General features: G+C 36.3%; 2 protein-coding genes across 7 annotated transcripts; both read left to right on the plus strand.

Annotated features, from left to right (window-relative positions):
* Positions 1–4,254: 4,254 nt before the first annotated feature.
* On the plus strand, positions 4,255–12,633 carry tpma (alpha-tropomyosin). The gene is given in 10 exon segments (NM_131105.2): positions 4,255–4,424; positions 4,640–4,765; positions 7,286–7,419; positions 8,523–8,640; positions 8,748–8,818; positions 8,909–8,984; positions 9,067–9,129; positions 9,251–9,320; positions 11,228–11,306; positions 12,165–12,633. Coding segments are annotated over 10 exon segments (855 nt in total). The 5' UTR covers positions 4,255–4,310; the 3' UTR covers positions 12,169–12,633.
* A 1,907-nt stretch (positions 12,634–14,540) lies between these two features.
* Positions 14,541–22,109, plus strand: fbxo22 (F-box protein 22). Of its 6 annotated transcripts, none has more exons than XR_012382435.1 (8): positions 14,541–14,710; positions 16,382–16,514; positions 16,618–16,696; positions 16,772–16,873; positions 16,987–17,139; positions 18,929–19,094; positions 19,633–20,511; positions 21,250–22,109. XR_012382435.1 is itself a non-coding variant. In NM_001030106.1 (7 exon segments), coding segments are annotated over 7 exon segments (1,158 nt in total). In that variant the 3' UTR covers positions 20,027–20,549.
* The last annotated feature ends 529 nt before the right edge of the window (positions 22,110–22,638 follow it).

The raw sequence follows: 22,638 nt of genomic DNA on the forward strand, positions 1-22,638 counted from the left end.
TGCAGGGAGAACATGCAAACTCCACACAGAAACGCAAACTGACCCAGCCGAGGCTCGAACCAGAAATTATGGAAATAGAAAACATTAAGTACTATATGATATGCTATTATGCATATGAGTTTAAATAATCTTAAAATAAGTTCATGATAATAACAATCACAAAAACAAAAGGCAAAACACAAAATAGTTGAGTAATATAATAGAATATTTAATGTGCACAATGATCATGATGATAATAATATTAAAGATTTAATAATAATTCACTTTCATTCATTTCTTTATTTTCATTTCGGCTTAGTCCCTTTATTCATCAGGGGTCGCCACAGCGGAATAAACTGCCAACTTATCCAGCATATGTTTTACGCAGCAGATGCCCTTCCAGCTGCAACCCATCACTGGAAAACACCCATACACTTCCATTCACACTCATACATTATGGACAATTTAGCTTACCCAATTCACCTATACCATGTCTTTGGACTGTGGAGGAAACCGGAGCACCCTGAGGAAGCCCACACCAACACGGAGAGAACATGCAAACTCTACACAGAAATGCCAACTGACCCAGCCAAGGCTTGAACCAGCGACTTTCTTGCTAAGGCAAGAGCAAGACCCACTACTCCATTGTGCTGCCTAATTCACATTCACTTATTTTAATTCATAATAATAGTATTAATAACAAAAATCTAATAATTACAGCTATTAAAATATTAAATGAATTATTTGTATAATGCCTATTAAATTCACATTGAAAATAAAGTTACTATTAATAAACTATATGAATTAATTTTACTAATAATTTTTAGTAAAGTAGCTCTTGCACTGTATATTGGAGAATGAATGAACACTTTATTTACTTTATTGATTGAAGTTGCTCATTGCAAAAAGCATTTGGAAGCATTATAGTTTAAAATATATTAGTGTATAACCACAGTAATAGTTATGTTCATAAAATACTTGGCAAAATACTATTAGTAAGTAAATTTTAATAATAATACATTTTAATACTATTAGTAAATAATGTAGTCACACTTTTTTACTCATAGACTTTAAATGTTATAAACATAATATAATGTAAAAAGAAAACAGCAAAGCATGGGATATACCATCATGCAAAATTAGCCAAGTTGTACAAAGTATAGTATCAGTTCATAATAATAATAATCACAAAAAACAAAGGTAAAGTAAAGGAGCGGAAATATTTCTCCAGCTGAATTTAGAAGGTTATAAATCTCTTACAAGATGCCTAATAGAAGCAGGTTTACCTTCTATGTACATTCTCCACCTCTTCCCCATATAGTAATGCTTTGTGAGATTTACACTATTAAAAATGATGATTTGCTTAGATGCCATATAAACTGAAATCAATCATTCCTTCATTCATTACAGGTATCCGGTTTTTGCAGTTAGCTGTCATTTTAGATACATTCTTCATTTTTAAGTGAAGATGGAAAGATCTGGTCCTGTAGATCAGAACTGTGCAGTGTTCAGGCTGTCTCTGCCCCTTTAAGCCGTTAGTCTTGGCACGGGGGGCAGGGCTGGGGTGGTATGTCTTTAGTCAGCATGAGGGTATGGGACTATATTGGGTGGGATCACATACTCAAGGAGGCGCTAATTTTAGTCCCCTGAGAGGAGATGATCATAGCAGATATGCATGTTTAAAGCTTTACAGTTGGTACAATTAGAGTTTCAAATAGACTGGCAAGTAAAACTGACAAATGTGCTTAAACCTTAGATGTTTTCATGCCGAGTTTGTTTTAAGCATTTGACTGTATACAGAGTTTCAGTGGGGGAAGATATTCATGAGAAGTTCAGCTACATGTGTGTCATTTGACTGACCAAAATAATTGAGTTATTATTTAGAATTATACAGCACAAAATCAGCTCACTCTCCAGTAAACAGTCTTACACTTTAAAACTCAGTATGCAGAATACAACCTTGCTCATCTAAAAATTGGCATGTGTTTTTTTGTTTTTGTTTTGATCAGTATTCACTAAATTTAGCCATTCAGTAATAGCCTATTAATTAATTTGAGATTACATTCTTTAACAATACCATTTTAGTCCGATCATAATTATACCATCCAATAAATCACTACAATTATTATTAAAATGATTATCTATAAAGATTATTATGTTTATTTATATTATAGATTATTAAAATAGCTTATTCTCTTTATTTTTTCACTGAAAGTTTATTTGAAGAACCATCAATGCCTCTGTTAAACATTGTAAAAACGTAATGACAAAAAGTCAAGACAACAAATATTTATATGTTGCTTTAACTTTTTTTAATAAGTTAATCAGGTGTCAACTATTTTTTTTATTTATGCATAGATTAACTTAATATTTTAGTCAGTTTGACTGATGTAAGTTGAGATAGAAAAGTTAATTTCAACTAAATATTTAAGGCACCAATAATTGTTTACAGTGTAGCATCAGTGTGAAAGCCCACTTTTTAAAGACATTATTAAGAGTGTACATGACCTCGTTCACGTGATTCAAATCAGTATTGAAGTTATAGCATATTTAGCAGCATCCAGATAATCTTGAAGTTGAATCAAAGGCATTTAACAGGTTGAGGTGCCAGGCCTAAGTGTGTTGCTGAAAGGTTCTCCCCAAGAGGAAGCTTTGCACGTTTGCTGAAACAGCTCTGGCTGTAACTTGTCAGTCTGATCTCTCTCAAGACTAATGAAACTTGACTAGCGATTATAATCTATCACAAGGCAGTACAGAATGTCGATTTGGACATGCCATTTAATGTGAATATACTTTACCATCAACTCTTTCAATAATGCACAAAAATATAACTTAAACACTCTTATAAATCTCTATGCCAAAGAGGAAACTTTTATTGTAAAGATGTCCAAATAAACTTTTTTTGCACAGAAAGGTTCCAAGGTTTTTCATGCAGACATCAATCCCAGTAAGCAATGAATGCAAATGGAAATAGCAAGTGGCCATGTAACAAATATAATTTACTGCACACTAAAATAAATGATTAGCCTAAAATAACAGTAACCAACTAAACATTTTTTTACAAACAAAACTGTAGATATCGTTCAAAAATATGGTCAGTTATGTGTGTAATACACAATGATATTGTAGGAGCAGAAGATAAATTGAGCACGTTGCAAAGCTTGTCTTACAACAGCTAAGAAGAGACTGTGGCAGGTGCTTCTTTCAGAAAGGGAAGGGTAAAAATAACCTTCTGGAGAAAACTCCATGTAATGGGAATGTGAGAGTGTGAACAATTAGGCTAATGTGAAACACAAACATCTCAGCTTTGTATGAAGACGCCAGTTTTGTAATGGCTTTATCCAAATCACCTTGATATTAAGAGCAGGAGATGAAGAATAAAGGCAGTGGAGGTTAAAAACTGTCAAACAAATCTGAACTAAGCCACTTTCTTTCATGACTTACACGTATAAGTTATTCTGACCTAAGTAACCTCGGTGATAAGTGACAATTTATTAAATGGTGCAGCAAAGTCTAGGGAGCCTCTACACGGGGTTTTGTATCTCTTCGCGGCATGGCCGACAGCTGTATCTCCGCCACACGACACGTCGTTGTGATTCCAGGAGATTTGGGGGGTTTTACCGCGGTCGATTAAAGCCAGCGCGGTGCTTGGCAATGAACGCGAGCCTGCTGAGAGATTGCTGTTCAACAGCCACCATATCTAAAGCTCTTCAGATTATGAACAATGCCTGAGGGACTCGTTGACATGCCTCTCTCTCCTACAAGACTGACCCAGAGATAGGAGTCCTCAAGATAGGATGGCTAATCACGAGCCCCTTGGGTGCTGTATAAAATTCGTCGATTACTCTTCACCACTTAGAGTTTTTAAGGGGGGAAATGTCACCTTTTAGTCGAGCTCAGGCTTTATGTGTTGGGATTCGCACATTCAGCAGTTAAGCACGAATTGGGCAAATTGCTTTCCATACAGTTTTGATCCACTTCCCTCATTTTCACTCCGGGTTCAGGGTGTTAGAAATAGGAACACGGCCCCCTTGAAAGACGTCTTGGCCCTCAGATCCCATATTTAGGCATTTCAGTCGTCAAATGTCTGAAGGCAGCGAATCGCCTTTCAGATCTTTAAAAAAAGACGCAAGGAAGGAGGAACCGCGGTGGGTTGCTCCCAAAAAAGTATTGGGTGTCCAGCGGAACTTCTCAGGCTCCTGTGAAGGCACATATTTGACAGGCTACAGCGAGACCAGCTCGCACTCCAGCTCAGCGTTCAGTACAGCACAGACGCTCGAAGCCTCTCTCAGTCCAGTGTTTGGTGCGGCCACACATACACTCACACAGCCATGGATGCCATTAAGAAGAAGATGCAGATGCTCAAGCTCGACAAGGAGAACGCCTTGGACAGAGCAGAGCAGGCTGAGACCGACAAGAAAGCAGCTGAGGAGAGGAGCAAGCAGGTTGGACGATAAGCCGCTTTTTATAGACCGCACTTTACGGACTCTGCTTTTATTGGCACCATTAGCCTACAGCTTGATTTAATTGATTCATTTTTTTCATATCAGAATCTTCTTAATACATTAAAACATTCATATGAATGATTTTGTTGAGTGATGCACTTGTGAATTGTTGCAGTCTCTTTCCATAAGTACTGACACCCCTGCTCTTCCTGCAGCTCGAGGATGACCTGGTCGCTCTGCAGAAGAAGCTGAAGGCAACCGAGGATGAGTTGGACAAATACTCCGAGGCCCTGAAGGATGCACAGGAGAAACTGGAACTGGCTGAGAAGAAAGCTACCGATGTAAGCATTCATGAGCGCAATAAGGCCGTCTGATGTCACCTGTGCCCACCCCTTGCAAGACAGTCAAATTATTATATAGGCAACACATATTTAACCATCATTCAAAAGTACATTTCCCGACTAAACGTATTCAGAGACTGCAAAGCATAGTCTTTAAAGTCACTGGATGCCTTTCTTAAGAGTGGCTGGACCACCTGGTAAGCGGATACCAATAAGGGACAGATGGAAAAACAGCCTGCCATGTGTACAGTTGTAGAAGAGTGTATGCAAATGGCGAGTTAAATTTAGCTGTGCGCTTTATAAGGCAAGTGTCTGGGGGTTCGTCTTGCCCACCTTTAAGCGTCTTAATAGGGGTCCGTGTAGAATTTCACCTCTCCCTCGCCGCACACTCAAGACCATCCGCGATCATCAATCAAGCTAGTTTGATCAACGACAGGCCTACAAATAGGCTAATTATATTATGAATCTCTTACATTTATTATTTTATAGGTTATAGGATTTTTTTTTCACAATGAAACTAACTTTATTTCAACAATATATATTTTATTTATGATTGTTGTTATTATTTATTAGATATTCATTTTGTATATTTAGGTGATTTATAACTCTACATTATATTTATGCAGCCCCTACAATGCATTAATAGCCTGATAACCACCTTTGGAGCATAGACCCAAAAATGAAATGTCCAACTTTAAGTGTCTTTGTTTGGTCTGTTTTTAAAGATGAAACTAATTTGCAGATTACTGGTATAAAAAGTAGACAAATGTTATAAATAAATAGTACAAATAAACCACCAAATATATACATAAATAAATGATCAAATAATAATAATAACATCAATAATAATAATAATGGATAAATAGTTAATTGCAACTATCTATTATTTTCTAATTTTATATGCAATATTTTCTAAAACGTTTTATTTGAAACTTGTGAGAAAATGTCTAAAGTGTGATCATGTTTTTGTGTGTTCACATATTAAGTGCTTAAACGTTCAAACGTAAGGAAACTTACTATTCAAATAAAATGCACCTAAAAAGGACACAACTTTTGGGGGGGGTCAAAAATGACAAAAATTATTACTTTTTCAAACGAAATATCATATATTAGATGCACTTTTTATTGCAAGTTTGAGTTTACTGTTATGAAAAATACACATAAACAATATTTTTAAATTATGTATGAATTATACACACTAAGAAATGCTTGGTTATTTTAAGGCCAAATTGGAAAAAATATTGACAACGAAAACATTGTCTTTTTTCCTATTAATATAATAATAATAATTATAAATTAACCCGCAGTTGGTTTGGTCCCTGTTACACCCCGAAATGGGTTGAAATAACCCAGCAGTGTAGCCTTTTAGGCTAAATTAAAAAATATATTGAAAATTGTGAGAAATTTCAAACTAAACAATGCTCTAAAGCGCTTGCAAAGCGCACTTTGGCTAACTTGCAAAATAATATAACTTTTAAAGTTTCAAAACGTCCTTGAGGCTATATAATCTTACAGTTGCGTAATAATTACAGGAGAACCAAGCTTCCTATGTAGCGTGCGAAGGTTCATTAGAAATACAGGCCAGATTCTGCATTGCAGCAACATGCCACACGATGGCGCTGCACGCTCAGAAAATAGCACCGTTAACATGTTGCACAGAATTCCGCCTCAAAGAATGCACATCTATAGGGGCTTTAAAGTCAAAAGAATATATTATAAGATTAATAAATATTAACACGAATTTAACAACATTAAATTGAATTTTAATGAGTTTTTAAAATAGCCCCCTATTAATACAAGTTGTCCATTATCTGTCCAATAATCATTCTTTCAATAAACGCAACGATATTTTCTTATGTAATTTACAAAATGAGGTTAGGAAGTGGGTGTAAAACAGTAATACAGCGTGAATCGATTGACTTCCGGTGTTTAGTAAAGCGTTACCAGTCACTGGTGGTTGAGATTCACTGTGAACAGTACCGGAGCGCCGCTACGCCACTTATAACCATTGAAATAGACGGTTTAATTCGTGATGGCTGGTACGGCGTATCTAGATGCTGTGAAAAAGAAAATCAGATCCCTGCAAGAACAAGCAGAAGATGCTGAAAGCAGAACACTGAGACTACAGGAGCAGCTCGAGTCCGAGCGCGCGACCAGGCGATCTGTGAGCTCACCATAATCATTTAAGTGCATTAGCAGGAATAGATCACAGCAAACAGGAGAAATGTGCCAGAAAACAATGTTTACATCACGTTTAAACAACATTCTCAGTGTAAGAAAGTGACGCGTAACGGGCGCGTAATACATGGATAACGCGGTGATTTTTTTACAGTAGCACAACATGATTTAATATTTCCCCTGTTAGTCAATACATCTCTCGTTCAAAACAATACAGGCTTAATATTATAGTATGAATAAACGAGACAGTCAGTCCTATATCTTTCACGAAAGCGCCAGTGTAAATTGTTATGAACACCATGTAGGTGTGTTGAGAGCTCATTGCTGGTTGTCTGCGCACAGGCTGAGGGCGACGTCGCTTCCCTGAACAGACGCATCCAGCTGGTTGAGGAGGAGTTGGATCGCGCTCAGGAGCGTCTGGCCACTGCTCTGCAGAAGCTGGAGGAGGCCGAGAAGGCTGCTGATGAGAGTGAGAGGTGGGTATGGAAACTCACAGGACACTTCGTATGACCAGGGCATACTTTCACCCCCCTCTTCCCAATTTAAGGAATAGTCCACCCCTAAAATGAAGATTGACTCAATATTTAATCAGCATCACATGGTGCTAAACTTTATTTCTAGTCTTAAACCTAAAAAGAAGATATTATGAAGAATGTTGGAAATGAGTAACCATTGGCATCCATAATAGAAAAAAAAGATACTATTGAAGTCAATGGGTCGGTTTCAAACATTCTTCAAAATATCTTTTTTGGTGTGTGTTTAGCAGAAGAAAGACATTTAAAAAGGATTATGTAGTTGAGGGTAAGTCAGCAGTGTCAGAATTTTTGTTTTTGGGTTAATTACCCCTTTTATGGAAATATAAGGATGTAAAACCATTTTTTTTGTATTTTTCAAAATATCTTCCTAGTAGGCTATTATTTTTAACCAAGATGTTTTAACCAAAAATGTCTAAATTCATTTTAAAACCAAGATGGATAATTTTGTAGCAATAAACTTGACCTAAATTTACAAATGGAGTTTTGTAATGTTAAAAATGTAGTTAATGATACATCTTTATCTAGCTACATAAAAAAAAATATTAGGATGTAAACTTTAGAAACAGGATTAGTGGGGTGGCTTAAGGGTAGTTTAGGATCAACAGTATAATTATAAATGTAACTACATGAATTAGTTACATAAATTATTCCACAAAGGTATTTTTAAGGGATAGTTCACAAATAAATGAAAATTCTGTCATCAATTACCCCTTCTCCACTTGTTCCAAACCTGTTTAAGTTTCTTCCGTTAAACACAAATAAAGATAGTCTGAGGTTGTAGGAAAAAACAGCCATTGACTTCCATAGTATTTTTTTTTGCCTCTACAATAGATATCGAAGGTTGTTTTTTCCAACATTCTTCAGACTATCTTCATTTGTGTTCAACTCTCTAAAAACTCTAGAAGCTATCTCTTTATGTGAAATGAACAAAGTAAGCGCACTGTATCAAATGATACATGTAAGTGTTAGTATATACATTTAGTAAGCCTCATGATATTCCGGAAGCATTTATAACATCCAAACCCATCTGTTGTGTCTCTCAGAGGCATGAAGGTCATTGAGAACAGGGCCCTGAAGGATGAGGAGAAGATGGAGCTGCAGGAGATCCAGTTGAAGGAGGCCAAGCACATTGCTGAGGAGGCTGATCGCAAGTATGAGGAGGTCAGTTTTCTCTCTTTCTTATAAACCATTATACTCTAAACGGATCATTTCCAACAAATAACAGTGATGTAAACAAGTACACTTAAACTCCTTGTGATGGTGTACAGGTGGCCCGTAAGCTGGTGATTGTTGAGGGTGAGCTGGAGCGTACTGAGGAGCGCGCTGAGCTCAATGAGGGGTAAATACTAACTATTTAACAATATGTTAATCACCTGAAACCCTGTCCATTATAGTTTTGGCATTAATGTTTTATCTCTCCCTCTTCCAGTAAGTGCTCTGAGCTGGAGGAGGAGTTGAAAACTGTGACCAACAACATGAAGTCTCTGGAGGCCCAGGCTGAGAAGGTGTGAACGGTCATCTGCGTGTGTTTGGTTGTGTGTTTGTGGACAGCTTTTTAATCCTGTATTCTGTCTTTCACGCACACAGTACTCAGCTAAGGAGGACAAATATGAGGAGGAGATCAAGGTCTTGACTGACAAGCTGAAGGAGGTGAGTTCACTGTTATTTGTGTGTGTGTGTGTGTGTGTGTGTGTGTGTGTGTGTGTGTGTGTGTGTGTGTTTGTGGATAGATATACTGTATAAGATGGCCTAAAATCTCTCTGTGTTTCAGGCTGAGACTCGTGCTGAGTTCGCTGAGAGATCAGTCGCCAAGCTTGAGAAGACCATTGATGATCTGGAGGGTACGTCAACTCACACTTCACTGGTTTTTATGGTGCTGTTAGACAAGGGTTAAAGTAAGCTAAATAGAATTAGTGTAAAAGTATTCCTATGAAAACACCACCTTGGAATTGTAGGGTTGTATTTGCGATCTGTGCAGTTTTGAGGCTTTGCATTCCATATACACTCTCAGAAATAAAGGTACAAGAGCTGTCACTGGGGTGTTAATATCTCAAATTAATACCTCAATGGTACATATTAGTACCTAAAAAGTACAAAAGTGGTCCTCTTTAAATTCGTAGGTACTAATATATACGTTTGAGATACCAATATGGACTCTACGCGTGTAAATGTGTACCTTTTGAAAAGGTACCACCCCAGTGACAGCTTGCGTACCTATATTTCTAAGAGTGTAGAAGAAGTGGTTTGGGGGATAGTGCCTGTCATACATGAAAATGACCGAGAGCTAAAATATATATTTAGAATGAACAATATTAAAATCCTCCAAAATGTTGTAATCATCATTTATAGATAGATTTTTTAAAATAAAAAAAACTAGCCTCTTTTTATAATTAAGGTTCTATCATGCAAAACATTTATTGAAGTCATATTTGTTTCTGTTTATATTAGAATCAATGTTTCACTTATGATATTAATTGCTGCAATAAGTGTGTTGACAATATGTTGACATATATGAGAATGTTCAATTTAATGCTGATTTATTTATTTATTTATTTATTTGTTTATTTATTTATTTATTCTAAGCTCGGGTTAAGCTAAATATTTTGTCCTGTGCAGATTTTCATTTTAGCTAGCATTCATTTTGAAATGTATGCCATTATAACTTGAATTTAAAGTTGGACTCAATGTCGTCCTTGCCTCTAAGATGATCCTGATTAGTCCTCCTGTGTGTATTGGAAGTGCTAATTGGTTAACAAATAGAACCTTATAGAAGCAAGATCAAGCTTGATAGACCCTTTTTATTTTCTACAAATGCCATAATTTGATTTCAGTGGTGTAAAGAAACAAATCACAGATACTCCAATTACTGTGATTGAGTAGTTTTCTTAGGAATTGTAATTTACTATTTAGTTTTAAAAATGCGTACTTTTACTTTCCATTGAGTACATCTTTAGTGATGCATTGGTACTTTTACTCCACTATTTTCCTTCAAACTGCACTCACTACTTTAGTTTTTCTTGTCTCTGGAAAGTGGCTGAGTAAAAATATCCGTCCTGTGATTCCAGTCTAATCAAATTGCACATTAAAAAAATGGCTCCATGCTGAACAACCTCAAGACATTGTTGTTTTATAAATGGTGCAAACGGTTTAGAAGCATTAAAAATGTCCGAGATGTCCTAAAGGTTAACATAAGATGACCGAGAGACTGTTTAGGCTGCATCTGAGAAGATGATGGATGTTTACTGTATGATGATTGACATCGCAAAATGGCCCTAAACAATAACGGAATTCACTATAGAATGATACATTTTTACACACACGCACAAATTGCATGTAAACACATCAACCTTTTACAGTGTAATACTCACTACTACTCTTGAGTACTTTTAAAATGTCTACTCTTTACTCATACTTTGAGAAATATTTATAACAGATACTTTTACTCGCACTGCATTTTTTGGCACGTAATGGTACTTTTTCCTTGAGTATGATTATTTTGTACTCTTTTCACCACTGCTCAATTTTAACCAAAATGTCTAATGGATGCTTATAATTCCAAGTTGACCGAATAGCTCATTTCACCAGCTTATTTCACTTCATTTTCTTAGTCCTTTACTTTATCTGTCTATTTTCGGCTACTTGTTGCTGTTCATTTCACCTTTGCACTGCTTCCTCTCCCTCATTGTCTTGTTTTCTCCATTCTTTTCCATTCCTCCCCACTTGAACATCCCTTAATTGGCTACTTTAGATGAATTGTATGCCCAGAAACTCAAGTACAAAGCCATCAGCGAGGAGCTGGACCACGCTCTCAACGACATGACCTCCATGTAACTATCCCCACCTGTTTTTTGTGTGCACGCATTCTTTTGCTTTAATGGCATTCATAGTTTCTCTGTGTGCAAATATAAGCACATCTTTAGGTTTGCTAAAGGGTTTTAGACTAAATGTAGGATTATGTAAAGCCTGCATCACATACAGTTCAAGTCAGAATTATTAACCCTCCTGAATTATTTTTTCCCCCAATTTCTGTTTAACGGAGAGCAGATTTTATCAGCACATTTCTAAATATAATAGTTTTAATAACTCATTTCTTATAACTGATTTATTTTATCTTTGCCATGATGACAGTAAATAATATTTTACTAAATGTTTTTCAAGACACTTCTCCACAACTTAACGTGATATTTAAAGGCTTCACTAGGTTAATTAGGTTAACTAGGCAGGTTAGGGTAATCAGGCAAGTTATTGTATAACAGTGGTTTGTTCTGTAGACTATCAGAAAAATATATAGCTTAAAGGGGCTAATAATTTTTCACCTTAAAATGGTTTTAAAAAATTAAAAACTGCTTTTTGTATAGCCTGAAATAAAACAAAAAATACTTTCTCCAGAGGACAAAATGTTATCAGACATACTGTGAAAATTTCCTTGCTCTGTTAAACATCATTTGTGAAATATTTAAAAAAGAAAAAACATTCAAAGGGGGTTAATAATTCTGACTTCAAGTGTATGAGTTGTTTAGTTAAAGTGAATGTATGAATGATGAGATAACACACAAACAAACACACACTCTCTATTATTTGCAATGCATGATTACTCCTTTTTTATCTCTTGCATGCACTTTGTTGTTTAATATCAGCATCCCTAATTTGTTTCAACTCTTTTTTTCTCCTCCCTCCCTGCACAGTTAAATTTTTTACATCTCATCTCTGGCTCCGGGCACCATCTGAGCGGCATCTCCTTCATTTCCTCCATGTTTCTCTTCTTTTCTTTGTTGCCGCTTTTCTCCATCGCACTATTCTCAGTGGGAATGGAGGACTCAGCTCTTTAGTCCCATCATTTGTACAGAAATTTTTAGCTTTCTGTGAAATAAAATTTCCTCCCATCTCTGTAAGCTCCCCACTCCTTTCTCTCTTTAGTATGTCTTAACTCTTTTGATTTCTTATGTCCTTAATTTATTGTCGAGAAGCTTGAATAAAATCCAAAAAAAGCTCCTTCTCATCACCTCATGTTGCTTCTCTCTTTGACAGTTCATGTTTACCTGTAATGCTCATATTCATACCATAGGAATCCACAGTGCAGGTTCTGCTGTAAAAGTTTAAAGATCTCAGCATAACATTTAATAAATTATTTTGGGTTAATGTTTGTGAAACTAACATCTCTCCTAACATCTCTCTTTTCATTTCACTCTTCTCTTCTCTTCTCTTCTCTTCTCTTCTCTTCTCTTCTCTTCTCTTCTCTTCTCTTCTCTTCTCTTCTCTTCTCTTCTCTTCTCTTCTCTCCTCTTCTCTTCTCTTCTCTTCTCTCCTCTTCCTTCTCCAGAACCGCTCTATCAACAGCTCCAGAAAAACCGGGTCCTTTCACATGAGCTCAGTTTAGCGCTGAATGAATTCTGACCTGACTGTAGAATAAGAGAACTTATATACTAAATAGAACACTAAATATTATGTCAGTTGTTTGTGGTGCAAATCAGTGATTAGTGAATAATCAGTGATGACAGATTGGAACAATTCTATTACTATTCTATTGCTGTTTATATTGAAGATCTTGAGCTTTTTGTGTGTGTGTGTGTGTGAAGGTTAAAACATGTGATAAAGCATATGCATTTACAGTTACACAAAAGTTATAGTTATTTAAAGTATACATAAACGTTTTCCTTTAAAAGGTAACAGGCCTCGTCCTTTTAAAATATTTTATGAGGGGAAAATCTTAACATAGAAAGGGACAAGTGCCTTCTGCATTACATAAATCACGTTGGATCAATACCAAAGGTAGTTTGTTGTGGGAGTATATTGCTATATTTCCAGTAGTTGAACTTTTAGAATCAGAAAAAGGTTATTAGAAGTGGCTATATCAATAACTATCAACCCAAGCTTATTAAAAATGTGTGCAATTAGTAATATTCAGATACAACAAGCAAATCTCAGGTAAATTAAGAAATATTCTACCAGAAACGTACATTTTAACTTATAAAAATGTGACAGGGCCTTACATTTAAGGTTGTTCTCCTCCAAAAAAAACTTTAAAAAACACGCAAAAAATCATACCGTTCAATGATAGAACACATCCTTGATCACTGTCAGCTTCTTCTCTGTCAAATGATGTCACTTCTGAGTCATAGCCATAAAGGTGTATTGCACGCATCTTATGTTACATTTAATGCAAATCTGACAGGACTGACAGAAACATTGGGACAATTGTAAAATAGTATTTATTTATAGAATAAATTTATTATTTCATGTTTTTAATCAATTGATGTGAATGATAACAACTTTAACTGGCTATTTATTAAGTTTTTTTCTTCTTCAAAATAACAGTTTATAACATAACAAACTATTAAAGCTGACAGAGTTTGTACATTTGTAAAGTGTTTTGATAAAGAAAAGAAAAAAATCTGGGAACCAAATGAATGACATATTCTTTTACAGAACAACTCACTTAAAAATCAACCATCAGTCCATTTTAGAAATATTTGGAATGAAATACTTCTTATTCACTGTATTTGCGTTTTTATTTCAGGGAACGATAATGTACGTTTTTGGTAGAATGTGCCTCAAATGTTTATATTTTCTGGAACAAAATGACGAATAAATTATGAATATTCCTGAATAAAATTACTTATTTCAAAATGCCTATTGTCTGTTTCACATACTGTATGGCTTTGTGTGTGTGTGTGTGTGTGTGTGTGTGTGTTTGTGTATTCAGTATAGCCCTCTTATACAGATCAAATTTACTATAAAAAATAATAAAAGTTATTTTTTGTAATAATTTTATTGTAACCAAAAATAAACCATGGATTGCCTAAAACCACGGTAAAGTCTTACTGCCACAGTATTTCGAAGTAAAATTTTGGTTATTCTTCAAACGGCAATCCTTCCACCTTATACACTTTGGCTAAAATAAAATCACGATTTATTTTGTATCGGAATATAAATGCTTCTTTTGAAGTATAAATATACAGCCTAATATGAATAACTAATATGAACGTGTTTCAGTGTTGGTTCAGATGTTTTGATGTTCAAGTCTGTGAGACTTTTAAATAACTTCCGGTCCCGCCTCTTCCGAGCGTTGGGTCAAATGTGAGAAGAGAGTACGTGCGAAAATGGAAGGGGATGCAGTCCCTCCAAGCATCTTGGGGGAAAGTAAAGCAGGATATGTCCTGGGCAACGTTGCGGAGGTCGTGGAGAGGATTTTGACATTTGTGCCCACTAAAAATCTCTTCCGGGTAGCAAGGTAATGTTTTTTTGCTAACTGCATATGTTTTAACCTGTTAGCTTTGTGCTAATTTGAACACCATTCACTCCATCACTGCTTGAGCGTTATTTGATAAGCTCAAATTACAACTCTGGTTTATTATTACATCTTCAAGTGTGACTGGACTGTTCCGGTCTTTCTGGTTTCTTGTTTTCCTTCCCAAACAAGACCAGCAGAGACCCATCAGCTGTTGCTAAAAGAAAGTAACTCTAATGGGTTGATGTGGATTTTCTCTTTCTAAAGCGCAGTCAGATGATCTGTTAATGTTTCTTTAAACAGTTAAACACGCAAGCGACCAGAGCTCTAGAATAAATTAAATGCGTTTAAAACCTCTGGCTTAATCTATGAATGAGTTCAATAATACTTTTATTTATATGTTTTATCTTAAGTTATTTACAAATGAGAACAGTAGAGGCAATTCACACAAACTAAAGAGCATTTAAAAAAATGTATGTACATATATATATATATATATATATATATATATATATATATATATATATATATATATATATATATATATATATATTATATATATATATGAGTTTATACATTTTCATTAGTTTATTCATGTGCTTGGGTTGAGCCATGTATAATAACTAACAACAGTGATGCAATTTTAATAGCATTTTAAAGTATAAACATATATTAATTAACATTTAATAATAATATTAAAGTAAAATATGGTGGGATTTTATTTCTAAAAAAATTAATTTATCACAACAAAGAACTGAATTCCTATAAAACAAGCGCTTAATTTTTGATCCAGTGTTTTCAATGCTTGAAAATTGCTTAGGTTTTGGATAGTGCTTGAAACCCTATAATAATTTGATGCTAAATAGGGAATAGTAGTTAACTTAATAAATAAAATAAATCAAGTATATTGCATTTTCATAAAATTAAAACTTAAAAGACTGTTTTACTTTTCAGATGACATTTGAAATGTTGTAATGTTGGGCTTGAAGCAAACATACCATCAAATTTGTTTCTTCAAACACTTTACTATACTACAGAGTAGGCATGGGATGATAATTGTTTTCAAGGTTTTCATGATTTGGAAAAGTCAAGTTTTTAAACCTGCCAAAATAGTTTGCTATACTTCCTACGGTATATGAAAGTTTTATTTATTTATTTTAATTTATTATACTTTTTTTTAGGTCAACAGCAGAAAAGATATCCAAAGATGCAGTTTTAAATTGTAAAGAAATCTGTGTTTTGGAAACTAATGAAAACAGCAGAAGTCAATGATTCATTTAAATTTGTATTATTTATAAATATTTAGCTCGACATTTTTTCTGAACCAAAATATTTAAAAAGTTTTTCAAAAGAAAATATTTTCTGTTCAAAGCATAAACAAAGTTGTTGTTTTTTTTACCCAGACATTTAAAGAAAACATATTTTAGAGCAGTGATCACAATACCGAGAAACAGTGATATTTTTGTGTGTGCTCCCTTATACTGGCTAATGCCTACCACATAGTACTAAAACAAATGGCATCTGAAATGAAATAGCATGCATACACGTAAATATGTAATTTGCCACACTTGTAAAGTCCTGGACACGTTTGAAAATGCAGGGAAAGTGCCTAAATGTGCAAGAATTCTTTATCTCAGTATCAGTTTGTATGTAAATATCTGTTTTTTTCTGCAGTGTGTGCAGACTATGGAGGAATTGTGCACGCAGAGTATTGAGGACACAGCAGAGACTGACTTGGCTCTCCGCCTCAGGCTCATCCATATGCAGGGAACATGTTTTGTTTACGACCATGGAAGAAGACTTGGAGGTCTGATCGTCTTCGATGCATATTAGTAATGAAAAGAAAGTTATTATAAACTTTTGTAAATCCAAATCTCATGTTGTTTAAATGTTTGTTTGACTACCTGCAGAATGTCTACCTTCTGCCTCAGACTGCTCTCTTAATGGTAGATGGGGACTTCATCTGGCCTTATACTTACTTAACTGATAGTAAGTTACTTGATTATATGCATTGAAAACATCTCGGTCATGATAATGAAAATAACCAATTTTTAACCAATACAGCCAGGAGTTGTGATGAAGTGGTGCCAGATCCTGTTGAGAAGCTTAGACGTATACTGCCTAAAAACTGTGACATCTTAGGCATTGTTGCAGCAGGAATTGTGGGTAAGACTCATTGTTTTTCTTTCTATGTTTTTTCTTTACTTGTTATTTGACTTTAGTTTATAGCTTTATCTTTGGCAGAGTGTGATTGTTATTTCTTGGGCTGTGCTCTATAGTGACCCCCAGTGGATCCCCCAGCAGCCCCCCACAGGAGCACGAGGCGGGTGAGGCTGGTTTTAGTCTGCTTTTTCCTGCCATGGATGGGGTCACCATCCAGTCATTCCACTTCTGCAAAAAGAGCTTCAGTGACACGGCAATGGAGGAGGCAGGTGAGGGCTGGTTTATAGTATATTTGTAAAATGTAGCAACTGGTGCATTTTTTTGGTCCCCCGAGACATTTACAGAACAACAATACTGAGGGTTCTTAAAAATGTCATGCTTCCCTAAAATTATTAAAACTAATACTATTATGAAACATTTTAAATAATTGTTCTCTATTTGAGAATGAATTTATGAGTTTAAAAATGTTTATTCCTGTAATACAAAGCTGAGTTATTTGCAACTTTCTCCAGTCTTTAAAGACTGCATGTTCTTTCTAAAACTTTTTTTTTGGAGTTTTTATTATTATTATTATTATTTGTTTTGAAAATTGTTGTTGCTTAATGTTGTGTAAACTGACATATTTTTATGTTTTTTAAAATAATAATGTATTATTTAATTACTTATTTGTAAATGTCTTTTACTTCTGATCAATTTAATGCATTTAGCTGAATTAAAATACATTTTAATGGCCCGTTTCCAGTGGTACGTTAGGGTATGGGTCACCTTTATCAGGCTTGCATCTCCACTACTAAAGGGTACCAATGGTGGGCTTGGTGTATGACAGAAAGTTTCAGTCAATGTCATTTTCGCCCCAAAATTTCTATAGTAAAGCTTTATGGGTCGTTTATATATCATTTGAGAAGCACTTCTCTCAAAACAGATGCTTTATACACAAGTACTTTTGTATAAATGTTTATTACTAACTTTTCTATGAACATGAGTTGATTATAACTGCAGATCAATGTCAGTGCGAAATAGCCTACTGTAACGTCTGCAAATATATAAATATTATATAAATAATATAGCATATATGAACACGTACAGACCATTACAGTCTCCGATATGTTACCAATTACAGAAATACTACACACAGCATAAATTTGGTCTTTATTTAGGTTAAAAAACAACAGAAAATAAAGCCCACAGTCAGTGCATACCTCTCATCTGTGTCTTTAACATTCAGCAGCACATGTAACCTCTTGTTAGAGGGTAATTCCATTCAGAGTTCATAATAGTCCAAAAGGTGAGGATAATTGTTAAATATGGCAGTTTGTTCGCGTGTGCTGAAAAAATAATGTGCTCCTTTTTTTCCGGCTTCTGTTTTTTTTCGCACGTAACTCACGTTTTTCAGTTTCTGACAGGATCGATCGGGTTTTAAAAAGCATGTCAATAATCAAGCGCACCTTATTATCATGAGATTAAGAAGTTTGTTATTTCAAATATTGATGTGTGGCGAGCGTCTGTCTGCATTGTGGTGATGTTTCTGATGCAACGAAACCACTCGTGCTTCAGACTGGCTCGTAAAAAACTACAGGGTACAGGGTAAAATCTGCTCTTCTTCTTGGCTTTGTGGCTGTTCATCAAGACGAAGACAAGGTTTGTTTGAGCCCGGGTCAACCATGGCTCGTTGTTATATGTATATATAATTATGGTGTAATCTCTCGGCTGTGTATTTAAAACATGCCGGTTCTTTTGTTTTCATTCTGGCTTGTTGCATGAGCGAATGACTTATCTCTGTAAACCAATAGCATTCAGCTGCGCGTCTGGCTCCGCCTTTTGCTACACTTGGTATCTTTTGCAAAGGGTGCCGAAAAAGTGGTACGGTTCGCTTTTAGGTACCCTTTGACAGTAGAAACGCCATAAAATTGTACCGAACCGTATTGTACAGTACCACTCACTGGAAACGGGCCATTAGTGACCATTAATTTCTAACCTTGTGCTCTTTGAATGGTAGTGTAAATAAGCATTGAATTTACTGCATGGTAAGTCATGTAAATCTTTTAATTTGATTCTTAGGGTTGATTAATAATCCTGATCTAAAGGTGGTGCTGATGTTCAACTACAACACCTATAAACCTGGAGGTGGACGCTTTCTTAACAAGCTACTGGAACCTCTTTCCCAAAGTAACATACTTGTAGTCGGAGGACAGGTCGAGAGAGAGTTTACCAATGAGCCAACCTGGTAGGTGAAGAAAGTTAACTGGTTTAGATCAGTCATGTTAGTTTCTGTTTATTGTGTGCAAAGGTTTTTATGGTCTCTTCTTTTTCCTCAACTGCCCACTATTTGATCTACTGAGCTAAGTTTACCAGTAAATCATCAGTTTCTAAAGTACTCAGAAAAGCCTGTTTGGCACCAACTGTTCCACATTCAAAGTCACTTTCTTCCCCTTTCTGAGCCCAAGTCTGAACTTGGCCACATCTACATGCTTAAATCCACTGAGTTACTGCCACATGGTTGGCATTGAATGTAAAATCTCCATGGCTGTATCTAAAATCACCCCCTATACCTCTAATTAGTGTACCGTTTTGAGAGAGCAGCCATTTGCAGTGGTGTCCAAAATCATAGTGCACTTCTGGAGCACTTACTGCTTGAATTCACTCACTCGTTTTCATTCACTTCTGTAACCGGACAATATTTGTAGACAAATTCAGGGTATATGTGGTGTTTTCAGGTACAGCCCATCAGTGAAGTTAACACACATTCTGCTGTCTGTTTGCAGCTGTTCTGAAGACTCCTATGGGGCAGTAGGTCTGAGCATCAGCGGCTCCAAGGTCCAGGGTGCCTCCGTTCTAGTGGAACAGGACGTTAGCACTGCCAAAGGAGCCGAGGCTACTATCCAGCGGCTGAAGGCTGCTAATATTCCTGAGAGAAACACTATGGGCTTTATGTTTGCCTGTGTGGGTCGTGGCCACAACAGCTACAATGACCAGCTGAATGTGGAGGCTGACGCCTTCCGGAAGATCTTCTCCAACATCCCACTTCTGGGATTCTTCGGCAACGGGGAGATCGGCTGCGACCGCATTGTCAAAGAGAACTACACACTGAGCGAGACCGATGCTGATGGACTACAACACTCTTTTACAACAGTCATGAGTCTAGTGCATTTTGGATAGTAAACTAAGCATTTTCCAAAACCCCTAGTGTGCTTGGTGTTTCAGGGCAGACACCGAATGCTTGTTGAAGGTCAGATCAGGTAAAAATCTCCTAGGTTCTTCTTTGTTTTATTTCTAAAATCAAAATATCAAATTTTTAGCTGGTTTGGTTAAACGCTTGCCATGACCTAAAGGTAGTGGATACAACAGCACTGGCATCAGAAATCAACTGGAGATTAAAAGCTTGTTTATTAGCATGCTAATTTTGATGTCGCTGAAGTTGGGAAATGCTGAACGTTTGTAAAGAATGGTTGGGAATTAGGTTTGAATGGCACGGTGCTAAACCTCGACCTTTGACTTGAGTTTTATATGTAACACTTTGCGTAGAGCAGAGCTGAATTCTTTCAACTAATCAGTTTTCTTGTGGGCCAAACAGCTCACTAAAGCCTTATACACGAGTAGTTTTTATACATTTACAACGCACTTTGAAAAACAAAAAGCTAACTGTGGAAAATTTGGGGAACCATGCAGCCGTTTAACAGTTTTGGTTTATATCAAAAGGTCTCAACTCAATTCCTGGAGGACCGCAGCTCTGCAGTTTTGCTCCAACCCTATCAAACACAGCTGATCCAATTAAACCATGTGTACTTCAAAAGAGTCATTACCACCTTGATTAGTTGGATCAGCTGTGTTTGATCAGGGTTGCAGCAAAACTGTGCAGAGCTGTGGTCCTCCAGGAATTGAGTTTGAGACCTATGGTTTGTATCATGGGACTTTGGTTTGACTAGGCTACCTTCACCTAAGTTTAAAAGTGTTCAGATCAATGTGCTGACCTTTTTCTTGTATTTTAAGTTTAATCAGTTACATAGTGATCCAAATTGTATAATCAGTGCTATGAAACTACAGGAAAAGCATTAGCAATGGAAGACTGTAGAACACAGGTCTCAAACTTGATTCCTGGAGGGCCGCAGCTCTGCACAGTTTTGCTCCAACCCTAATCAAACACAGCTGATTCAACTAATCAAAGTGTTCAAGACAACTAGAGACTATTAAGCAGGTGTGAGTTGGAGGTGGTTGGAGCTAAACTGTGCAAAGCGCCCTCCAGGAATTGAGTTTGAGACCATTGCTTTAGAGCTGGAGGGCCGCAGCTCTGCACAGTTTTGCTCCAACCCTGATCAAACATAGCTGATCTAACTAGTGAAGGTGTTCAAGACACTTTTGAACTCCTCGATTATTTGGATCAGCTGTGTTTGATAGGGTTGGAGCAAAACTGCAGAGCAGCGGCCGACCAGGAATCATGTTTTTGGGACCATTGATGTAGAGCAGAGATGCACAAACTCAGTCCTGGACGGCCGGTGTCCTAAATAGTTTAGCTTCAACTCCCTTCAACACAGCTCCCTGAAGTTTCTAGTATACCTAGAAAGAGCTTGATTAGCTGGTTCAGGTGTGTTTAATTGGGGTTGTAACTAAATATGCAGGACACCGGCCGAGTTTGGACATTGCTGATGTAAATGATTAGCTTCTGTTGCTTCGTAAGAAAAGCTTTATCAGCTCATGTAAATACAATAAGTAACAAACAAATACCATTTCTAAGTGCCCAGAGTGATAAAGGACAGAAGTCACTGTGTTTTCCCTCCTCTGTCTGTCCCAAAATCTTATATATAAAATCCTGTACACTTCCTTCTGGCTAGATTTTCATTCCCGTGTTCATCAGTTGAGTTAAGTCAACGGTTAGTCAGTCATTCTGTGCTGTCGCTTAAATAACACAGTGTTGTTCACAGACGAGTGAACTGTTAAAGGGCCGTCTGTCTGCATTGTGGAGATGTTTCTGATGCAATATTTAGAAGTTTGATTCAGTGTTGTTGCCAAATCCTCCTCTGTTTGCTCCTCTCAGCATTTGTTCTGATGATAAATAATCCTTGGCTTTTATATTGCTTTAGCTAACAGGTAAGTGACTTTTTACTGCTGCCGTGAATGTTTTATGGCTGTGTTGTTGTTTATTTTTCTTTACTGTTTACATGTGCTACTGGAAAAGTTCAATCATTCAGTTTGCTCATGTTGTCTGACATGTAAATTATGTATATAATAAAACCCAGATAAAGGTTTTGTGTTCCCATTTATTTCAATGATGAAAAAGGAGGGAAAAAAACATAACTTTATATTTGAATATTTAAAAATATATAAATCACCGAAGCTGGAAGAGAAAAATATGCCACATTTTGTCTTCCTCAGCAGCTCCAGGTTTCTTCAGACTCATTTTTGTAAATTGAAGTAATCAGGCATGTTTGTTTGATCGTTGAAGCTGTAGCTGGCATCATGGTGGCGCAGTGGGTAGCACGATCGCCTTACAGCAAGAAGGTTGCTGATTCTGATTCGAGTTCCAGCTGGCTCGATTGGCAATTCTGTATGGAGTTTGCATGTTCTCCTCGTGTTCGTGCGGGGTTTTTTTTCGGTTTCCCCCAGTTCAAAGACATGCGGTATAGGTGGATTGAACAAGCTAATATGGGTGTTTCCCAGTGTTGGGTTGTGGCTGGAAGAGCATCTGCTGCATAAAACGTGCTGGAGAAGTTGGCTCTTCATTCTGTTGTGGCGACCCCTGATGAATAAAGGGACTAAGCCAAAAAGAAAATAAA

Source organism: Danio rerio, chromosome 7 (genome assembly GCF_049306965.1).
Source record: "Danio rerio strain Tuebingen ecotype United States chromosome 7, GRCz12tu, whole genome shotgun sequence".
Taxonomy (NCBI): Eukaryota; Metazoa; Chordata; class Actinopteri; order Cypriniformes; family Danionidae; genus Danio; species Danio rerio.